At 32.7% G+C, this 10,935-nt stretch overlaps 1 protein-coding gene across 1 annotated transcript; it reads right to left on the bottom strand.

Annotated features, from left to right (window-relative positions):
* Positions 1 to 1,158: 1,158 nt before the first annotated feature.
* LOC127087815 (uncharacterized protein At1g32220, chloroplastic) lies at positions 1,159 to 6,756 on the bottom strand. Its single transcript, XM_051028734.1, has 10 exons — positions 6,498 to 6,756; positions 6,190 to 6,313; positions 5,992 to 6,080; positions 5,643 to 5,698; positions 5,500 to 5,555; positions 4,724 to 4,817; positions 3,013 to 3,092; positions 1,986 to 2,028; positions 1,688 to 1,779; positions 1,159 to 1,518 (listed from the first exon to the last, which is right to left on the bottom strand). Exons 1-10 carry the CDS (start codon positions 6,554 to 6,556, stop codon positions 1,339 to 1,341), a joined length of 873 nt encoding a protein of 290 aa, XP_050884691.1. The 5' UTR covers positions 6,557 to 6,756; the 3' UTR covers positions 1,159 to 1,338.
* Positions 6,757 to 10,935: the final 4,179 nt, after the last annotated feature.

Here is a 10,935-nt window from a genome sequence, read left to right as displayed (position 1 = left end):
GGGTCAAAAATTCAATAAACACTTAAAAGGTTTGTAAATTTATTGTGAAAATTATACTAGTATATATTATGGTATAAAATCAATTAGTTGTATTTTTAGTTAATATATTCACTTTCTAGTCTTTAAAATTACAAATGTTATATAATTTGTTTCTCTTCGTATTTTTAATTATGATTAATACGTTCGTTTGTCAGCAATGATTTGTTCTTTCAACTATTTATTTTAGGGGAAATACACTCACCTTCAACTATTTACTTTAGGGGAAATACACTCACCTTCAAAATGACACTACCACTCCTTTAATCTTAAAATATGCACTAGATCATTCAACGAGGAAAAATTACAATCTTTGAGGTTTACTAAATATGCACTAACATTCTCTGAATTTTATTAAACCAAGATTAACATCCTCTAATTTTTACTGATAGATAAAAACCATCAACTTTTTAGTGACAAAAAAACCATATGTATAAATAATATTTATCTATTGTTACTAAAAAAATTGTTGATATACACAAACTTAAAAAAAAGTAGTACATATTTTACGAAGAGTGTCGAGTCATCTCAACAAATCTCAAAGGACCGGAGGTGAGTGAAATTTTTTTCTTTATTTTATTTCATAGTAATCATTTTTCTTCATTTCATTATATTATTTTATGTTCTATAAAAGAGAATCATAATTATTTTTGTGATAAGATAAAATAAAAAAGTATCAATTTTCAAAAAGTAAATAAAAAAATGGTGAACTAGAAACTAAAGAGTTAAATGAATAGTGAAAGTGATTTTCCTAATTTTTTAAAAGTTTGAAATTATTTGACATTTCGTTAAATAATTTTAAATTGTATGTAATAGATTTTAAAAATAATAAACATATATTGATTATTAGATTATATACTATGAAATTTCATCTATATATATATCTTGGGAACCCGTTTTTTCTTGTGGTGAGAATGTCTATGGCATGTCCTTCAAAGCCGGCAAAGCAAGATCTCAAGAACATGAAACTTTTATACTTCACAACAGTGTGCAGGACAGTTTCACTTCAAACCAAGGTTTACAACCATATGAATGTAACCTGCATAACTTGTGAAACTAGTTGAAAGCAATTGTATTCGCCGACCCCAACTATGTGGTAAATTACATCAGACGATAGAATCCTTCAAAAAATATTATTGACATAAATAGTGGAAATGGGAAATATCGATCTGTTGTTACATGCATACACTTTCAGATATTATTCTCTCGCAGAAATAGTCTCTGTTTAACTATCATAAAACGGGTATTTCATATATAAATTTCTCCTATCAGATTTTACCAGAAGACCAAATAAAGCTAATTCTACTTCGATTTCTTCTCACTGTAACGTTGAATTCCATAGACATCTATGACCCCAGGCGGAAAAACAGGATCAATAGCAGCTCTAACAGCAACTTTAGCCACCGCAGTAACATTGACAGGAGGTGTCAATAGAGGCCCAACAAGTGGGATCTGGGTCAATGCTCTAGTATGTTGAAAAACCTACATCACACAAGTAAATTGCAGTCAATAACAAATGACAGGGAAAACCTTGCACTTCAGTCCCTGAAATTGGCTTGGTGATGCCCATTCATCAATGGAGAAAAATTATTATTACATCTGGACTGAAAAATAAATGTATATGCCATACTAAAGAGACACACTGAATTACCATCTCCATCGGTGATCCAACTATGCCAAGAGGTATCTTCATACTCCCAACACTTCGAGTCCCATAGATAAACCCTGGCCTCAGAATTATTCCTGAAAAGGGAATGCAATAGTCCAAGAATTAAGGAAGACAATACCCCACACCATGAACTATCGGTTATTGGATTTCTTCAAGATGAACTATGAAACATCTTTTCATAAAGTTCACATGGAGAAAATTTGGTAACAATGAACAGTGTGTGTCAATTTTGAGCTCCCCCATTAGCAATGTCAAGGAAAGTAGGAGACTGAATAATTACCTCCATATGGAAATCTCGTCAAAAGCTCTGTTTCAGCAGCTCTCTACATCAATTAAAGCACAATATTTAATTCTTCAAATTAAAATGAAAAATATCTCGACATCACGTGTACTTCAATTATTACAGCCCAGAGAGAAATTAAGAATATTAAACTAAAGATTAAAAAGCAGCTATAATTTCAGAAAAAGGTATAGTTAAAAGATTAACATTGACAACAAAAAGAAAAGGGTCAGCCACAGAAATATCCGTGCTTCTTTCTTCAAATGACCATACAATGACTTGGGCCTATCTCTAAATGATAGAAACCCAATCTATTTTGAAAAATGTCCATGCCATTGGCTGGTTGAATCCAAAGAAGAAAGTAAAGTGAATCTTCTGGAATCAGGAAGCGTAATGAACATCAGAATCCAGTTTAGAGGATTCAGAAAGGGGAACACAAACATACAGAGTGAGTGGTTAGGCTGAAGGTTGTTAAATAGGAGTTTATGGGAAGGTATTACAGTTTCTTCCTATTTCTAGCTAACAGCTGGGGGCATGAATTACACAATTCGAAAGTACTCTCCAGGGAATTTTTTTCTTAATTTCCTTTACTGTATAGGTCTGTTGAAGGGTGAATTGCAGTTGACAAAATTCTTGTGTTGATAGTATAGGCAATCAAGAAAGCAGACTGCTTTTTACTCTATCATAACCTGTAAATGTTATATGACTTATAACCAAGAATAGTCAAACAAACATCAATTTTTTTTTTGATGGATCAATTAACATTGTTAAAACTTCAGATACTAAAGCAAGGATCTGCAATAAAAAATTTCAGCATTTTGCACAAAATTTTACTATCAAATTTCCTGCATTTTTCTTTAAAAGGAATCCACAAAACCTTACAATAATTTTAAGACTTCAGATTCAGAGACAAGGATCTGCAATAGGAAAAATTCAGCACTTTGTACCAAGTTTTACTAAAACATTTCCTGGCAAATGGTGACTCGTTGCACAAAATATCGCTACAATTAAGAGTTGAAAATATTACCTTTCCTTCATAATACCCCTGCAGCAAGTAATTTACAACACCAAAGTCGGCAGCAGAGATATAGACAAATCTTTTAATACCTGTAAGACCAAAAGCCAATATTCCAGTAATCAGTAATAGTACTCTAGAAGAATCAAAAACTAATGCTCCAAGGCCGGCATTGCTAAGAAATTCATTTATGTAACAAGGCAGACAATTGTAGCAGCCACCTAAGAAATTTTCTCCCCCGTCCCACATTGACAATACTCTCCCTCTTTTCCCCATTACTCTTACTATTTCAGTATTTTTACATAATTGATAGTTTATTTCTTAAAATTGGTAAACTCTAATAGTTTCATTTTCATGTGTCAATCATTACTGGTAAGAGATATGGCAGTTTTAGTTCAGGGACACAAAGCACTGTGTTCTTTTTTTTCTTCTTTTCATTCTAAAATTATTTCAAATAATACGTTCCATAGTTGTATTTCTATTGTTAAAACCACCTCATGTATCTTTCTAGAAAAAGGTGGCTAGAAATCTCTCTTAGCTAAGATAGACTTTGAGATTGTCGTTGCTGCTAGCTCTCACACTGGGATAGCAACATGTGTAAGGAGATATGGTGTTGATAAATTGATTCTGGTACATAATATTCCAAAAAATAATTGGCCCTTCTTCTATTTACAATTTGGCAACCATTGTTGTGTTATTATACAATTTTGGAGTATAGATGTTGCAGTAAGCAAGTTTTTTACGATAAACACTTCTTGCACAAATCTGTATTTTGACTGCAATAAAGTGGATTGAAGAGTTAACTACTACTTCCGCCATCTCAAATTATGTCCCTATGTCAATTTCAAACAAATTATTGAAATGTAGTTAATATTGTACAGAAAAAATAAATGGTGTTACTTTAAAAAATTATACTTCATTATAGCTATAGGAAAGAAAAATTAAAAGAATGGGCTAGAGAGAGGAATAAATAGTGAAAGGTACTACCTTCGCTTTTTATTATAAATCGCTTTGGAAAAATATTTTGTATCACAATATAAGTCGTTTTATAATATCAATGAATCATTAATGTTATTTTTCCTATTATATCCTTAAATATTTATTATTCTCTTTCTTTTCAATTATGTCAATTCGTCTTTCCAATACCATTGATGAAGGATAATTTTGTAAAACCTACATAATTTTTCTTTTTTATACCACAATTATTACATTTCTTAATATGTGGGAAAAGTCATTAACGACTTATAATAAAAAACGGAGGGAGTATAATAATAAAAAAGAATTAATGCTACATTGGTATTGTAAAAATGACATATAAAATGAGACAATTAATTTTGGCAGAATGACATAATTTGGGACAGAGGCAGTATATGTTTGGAGATATTAAATGATTAAATAAAAGTAACATAGAAATGTTGATGCTGAATCATTAATAATGGTCTCCAAGACTAGTATAAGAAAGAACTTACAGTACAATACTACTAAGTATCAAGGTTTTCTTATGAAACCTCAAGAAGGTTAATATTAACATACACATTTCAACTTTTTTAATCTTTAAAGGGGTTTATTACCAAGGCATGTTTTTCAATATTTTTAAGCCAATAGCATAATCAGATCCACGTAGTTTACCCCATCTAGCAGGGAAAGTCCCGCCCCTGCCCCAAAAATAAGGTAGGAACTGAAACAGTGAAGCAAATAAGAAATGTGCAAATTCATTGTTTACCTTGATCTGAAGCTGCTCTAATTGCATTGATGTTAGCAGTCCCATTAATTTTGTACATGGTTGCATTGGAGCCAAAACCACCAACACATGAGATCTTATAAAAGAAACACAATCAGCTCAAAGGACTAGTCATTTACAATACCAAGAATAAACATTTAAACATACTTCTGTATTCTACAGCAATAAAATTTGGATATATTAGATCAGCTAGTGGTCAATGCTTCTTACAACTCTTCTTTCAACCTAAAATTATCTCCCATTCAATCACAAACATTTGCTCCTATTTTCCATTGCATTCTGTTAACATCTTACTTTAGTTCTTAATCTTCCTCCCCTCATTTAATTTAATTTTTTATATTTTCAATGACCCAATTATAAGTCATGAATGGTAATTACTTAATTTTATATGGGGATTCCATAGATTAAATGTGATCAACTACCTTTCTTATCATGCGTATTTTAATCATTTAATTCTTATAATTCATTCTGGAGGGAGTGTGTTACAGTACCATTATAACAATCAAATATCCTATCACCCAAAAGAACAAAATTAAATGGTAAACCTGCTACCTTGATGCACTAACAATGAACTATATTGTTATAGAAAACTTAATCAAAGCTCGGGGGATCCTCGCCAAAAATTTTAGTTAAACCAAAAGCAACAGCTTGTATTTGCAAAGGAAATATAAAATAAGCAAATATCACTCTGGCTAAAGGCTACCTATTTAGTTGCCAAGTATTTACTGGGCAATTTAACAAGGTAAGGGGAAACTTACAACAGTAGTGACCCCATTCAGAGCCTCTTTTAATGACTCAGTGGAAAGGAGATTCCCTAATTATGTGAAGAAAATTTAAATATATTAGAGAATTGTGTTCCACAAAGATATTTCTGCAAGGAAATGCAATGGAAAAAACAAACCTTTATACCATATGACATTGCTAGCCCAGGCGTCGTGCAGGGATGACCTGCCAGACCTGGAAGTAAAAAAGAAAGAAAAGCAAGGATGATAAATGACATGAATAAAGTGCTAAATAATAATTACGAAAAGGAGTATATGGCCTTAGATTTGCAAAACAGAATGGAAATAAAACAGGCCACTGATTTTAACTCCCATGACTAACCGATTTACATAAATGCCCAAAAGGGAATACAACAACAACAACTAAGCTTTATCCGACTAAGTGGGATCAACTACATGGATCAACATCCGCCAGGACAATGCTTCTACCCAAAAGGGAGTAATCACAAATATGAAAAGGCAACATACCTGCTAATACTCGCAACAGGCACGCCATGATTTAAGGCTTCTCTACAAACATGAGATCCAACAAAACCATTGCCTCCCAACACAAGCAACTTCAAAAACACCCAAAAGATATACATACATAATTTCTATATTAGTAAAGGCATATATATACACAGAAACCAACAACAAATTCCAAATAACGGCACAATTGTAGAATACCTTCTCTGTTGGGGGTTGAGGTGGGGGCACATTTACAGTCCCAGCTTCCTCAACTTTAAAGGGCTCATCAATCTTATTAGAGTCCGTAGAGAAATTTCTCCCGTTAATTGACACAGCAAATGCACTTCAAGGTAAGAAAATTGAACACACGATTACAAATCACAAAAACAACTAACACTCCAACTAAGAGTAGCGCGCAATGTATCGAATTGGAATGTAAACCCTAACCTAACCCTAACAAAGAGATATTGAATCGATCGCAGAACGAGAAACAGTAACAAAGATTTAAAAAAGGTTGAAAAACTTACTTGAGTTTGGAAATGGAGGATGGAGTGGAATGGATCAAACGCGAGATAATTGTCTTCATTTGATGATTGAATCGAACTCAGATTTTCTGCGTCGCGTTTCGAGATTTTGTTGACGAATCTTTTAGAATCAAATTCTTGGTGTTGAGTATGTAAGTTTGGGCAAGGAGGAGGAAAAGCATACACATGGCAACAATACTTGCTCACACATCATTCACCATATGTGGCTTCATTCCAACCTCAACCTTTTTTTTAATACTCTCAGTCAAAAAAAAATATTAACTTTTTGTTTAAGTTTTTCAATTGTTTCTTGAATACTTTTTTTTAATATTTATTATTTTCTTTGATGAAATATATGTAAGTTGAATATTTAAAAAACTTATATTTCATCTAATATAAAAAGTCAATACTAGAGAAAATATTTTATAAAAACTTTTGATTTACTATCTACTCTATAATTCTTTTAAAGATAATAGAATATTTGTATTTTCTCAATATAATATATATATATATATATATATATATATATATATATATATATATATATATAAATATAAATATAAATATTTCTTTTTTTTTAAGTTGATTTATTTTTGTTTTTCGTTCTTATATTTTTTTAGATAAAATTTTTAAATGATGAATTTTATTTAGTTTTAATCCATAAAATTAAAATCTGCATGTTTCTTATGGATTTTTCTACGGTTTTAAATTTTAGGGACTAGAATCAAAAGGGGGTTTTAACATTAAGGGATTATTTTCACAAGAAAAAAAAATATAGAGACGAAAATCAAAACACATCAATTTACAAGGATAAATATATATATATATATATATATATATATATATATATATATATATATATATATATATATATATATATATATATATATATATATATATATATATATATATATATATATATATATATGGATCAACTTACTTCAAGAGTAAGTTTTTTGATTTTTTTTTTAAATAACCACTTTTTTCAAAAAAAATCTAAAATAACTAATATTTCAAAAAAAAATACCGAAATAACCACCTTTTAAAACAGATGTGCTAGATGAACTGGCGCATCCATTTTGAATCAAGAGGAGGCGCCAGCACCACTTGCGCATGCTTTAAAACCAATGCATGGTGGCGCCAAGGGTGTTGGCGCATGCATCTGCTTGCACTCATGCTTCTACTCATGCTTCTGGCGCCTACATGTGTTGACATGTGTGGCACTTAGCCCTTTGGCACATGCATTTTCATACTTCTATATAAATATCTCACTCTTCAGTCATATTTTTCACACAACTTTTACCCTACAACCATATTTTCTTTCATTCAACTTCAATCTCCTTCAAGTTTTTGAGTTTTAATCATGACTGAATACATTCACAAGCGAAATGTTGATTTAATCTTTTCCGTTGTTGCGTCTCCGATAAAGATTTGACTTTGGAATATAAATTTGTTTGAACGTCTTAATCAGACGTTGAACAGTTGGTTAGATTGAGAAATTGGAGATGGTGAAAGGATTAGAAGAATCCGATGGCTTGTGTCCACGTTCAACCAAAATGGAGAAGTGCGTGAATGAGTGGATATTAAGACTGACAGAGACGTTCATAGGATGATGCATTACATGTTTAAAATTGTTTTGATGGTTGTAATCGCTTAGTTATTGTAATGGTATTTTAATTGTTTTAGTTGTTTGTGTTGTTGTTTATGTAATGGTATTTCCTCACAAACTTATAATATGAAATAAAATTAGTTTTTTATATATTGCAACAGATGTACATGTGAATTTATCTTGTTGTGTTCGTTCCAACACTCGGACAGTTAGTACGATTGTGACCTGGCTAACGGCATGAACTACATAATCTAACCATTTTGTTCGTCATATCCATTTCGGTTCGAATACGGGTGCTGTTCGGGCGACCCTTTTTCTTCCTTTGCATAACTTCGTTGTGCTAGACAATGTCCCTTTGATATTCTGGACAGTAATCCTCTTTTGTCACTAAAAAAAACTAATTTTGTAAACATTTGATAGGCTGGTGACTTTGTAAACGTCAGATAATAAGGATGGATCCCTTCGAACCTTTGAACATGCCGCAATGACATGGGAGCAGGGCGTACAAAAGACTTGAAACTTTGCGCAGTCCCATCAACCTCTATCTAGTTCCATTTTGTATTGTCCCATCGGCATGCTCTTATTGTGATCCACGGACTCGGCAACACTATATCAACCTTTAGTACGGTCAAACACCGTGACCACGTGTGTGTTTTCTTTGGCAGCTTCATGTTTAATGAATTTCATTGAAGCATCACTGAACAACTACCCAGATTGCAACACTGAACTCCATTTGGAACATCTCATCTCAAACAGTGCCCTTAGCCTGAAATATGTTGCCTGCACCAAAGCGGTTATAGGTAGGTTTTGGATGCCTTTGAAGACAAAGTTCATTGATTCCATAAGATTTGTTGTCATGTGGCCCCAACGTTGACCGTTGTCGTATGCCCTAGTCCACTTCTCTAATGGAATATTGTCGATCCATCATACTGCATCTGCGTTTGACAATCATATTTCTTCGCGGTAGTGTTTGAAAGAAGGTTCTAATAATATGTAACTTGCATTGACAACCTTCTTCTGCAACGTTTTGTTTTTGATCTCCCGTATAAAATTATGAGCAATATGTCTAATACATAAGACATACGTCGAAGGAGGATCCTGCCAACCATTATCAATGTTATTATATGCACTGATGATTGAAGGGTGTCTGTCGGAGATGAAATATAAGTTAGGTTGAGGTGTAATGTGCAATCAGAGATTTCTTAGGAAAAAACTTCATCCCTCAGCAGTCTCCCCTTTAACAAGGGAAAAGGCAATTGGAAAAATGTTGTTGTTGTCATCTTGTGCCACTGCAATCAATAATGTTCCATTGTATTTCCCGTACAACCATGTACCATCAATTTGTATAATAGGTTTACATAAAGAAAAACCTTTGATGCATGGTTGATACGCCTAGAAGAGACGGTGGAATATTCCATTTCCAATAGCACACATCCCGTCTAGTGTATATGCGGGCAACATTTCCAACTTGACAATAGTTCTTGGAGCATACTGTTTAAGAGCCAACATGTACTTTTGTAAGTTGTTTGTAAGACTCCTCCCGTCTGGTGTATATGCATGCACCTAAGGTTATGGCTCCTCCTCTATTATGCCATGCATACATCCAATCACATGTTGCGTAGCTATTCAACCTAGTAAAGACTTCTTCATCTATAAATAGGGCATTAACTCGCAACATCTCATCATCTACAACACTAACATTCAATCTCTGCAACACTCCATGTTTCCCACACTCAACCTCTGCAGCATTATGTCTCTGTTAACTATGGGTGATGAACACAGAGGAACACTCGACAATATCTCGACATTTGTATGTTATTACTCTCTTTTTACTTATTTCATATATCTTTCTTATCTATATTTTTATTATATATTACTTCTTCTTATTTTATTTCTTAATTATGTTTTATTAGGACCCAAAGCGATTTCGATGTCGTGTACATGAATATGTACCCCACGATCCTTTGATAGAACCATATATTAGAGGATGTGGTTTTCGAAAAATCCTCAACATAGTCTCGTACTCGGCGGACTACAAATTTATTCTTACTTTGTTGGAGAGATGGAGACCCGAGACCCACACATTTCACCTTCCTTTCGGTGAGTGTACCGTCACACTTGAGGACGTATACATGTTGTTGGGTCTATGTATAGATGGTAAGGTTGTGAATGGTAGAGTTAACCAGGACAACTCTATCTGCAATGAATTATTGGGTGCCACTTTGTGTGAAGATCAAATTGAGGGAAAGTCATTCGGTCAAGCTATGGGCAAGGTATAAATTTAAAATATCTTAAACAATATTATGCGTGTATAATATTGTCCGAAGAATCAACCGAGTACGAAAAAATAATTAAAGCTCGGTGTTATATTATGATTTTATTTGGTAACTTTTATTTCCAGAAAGTACTAGTAATACAGTAAATATTATGTATTTACCGTTGCTACGCAATATTAATAAAGTAAGGACATATAGTTGGGGTTCAGCTGTGTTGGCCCATCTATATAGTGCAATGTGTAAAAATTCCACACAAAAAAATACTTGTACTTTTTATTCATGTGTGTATTTGCTACAAGCATGGGGTTGGTCAAGAATGATGTCATTCGCCCCGATAAACGAGAAGTCATTCATATTTTGTTTGCAACAAAGTAAGTTTAAAACTTTACCATAGAATTAATTAGACTTTATATTACTATTAACTGTACATAATATTTATCAATTGTTTATGATCTAGGTTGTCAGTTAGAGGGATGAACTATAATAGGTGTCTGAAACACGCTATAGTGGTCTATCACAATCTATTGGATCACATTGGACCAGACGATATAATACT

This window comes from Lathyrus oleraceus, chromosome 5 (assembly GCF_024323335.1).
Source record: "Lathyrus oleraceus cultivar Zhongwan6 chromosome 5, CAAS_Psat_ZW6_1.0, whole genome shotgun sequence".
NCBI classification, from domain to species: domain Eukaryota; kingdom Viridiplantae; phylum Streptophyta; class Magnoliopsida; order Fabales; family Fabaceae; genus Lathyrus; species Lathyrus oleraceus.
Note: the sequence above shows the minus strand (reverse complement) of the source record. Positions and strands in the feature narration are given on the sequence as shown.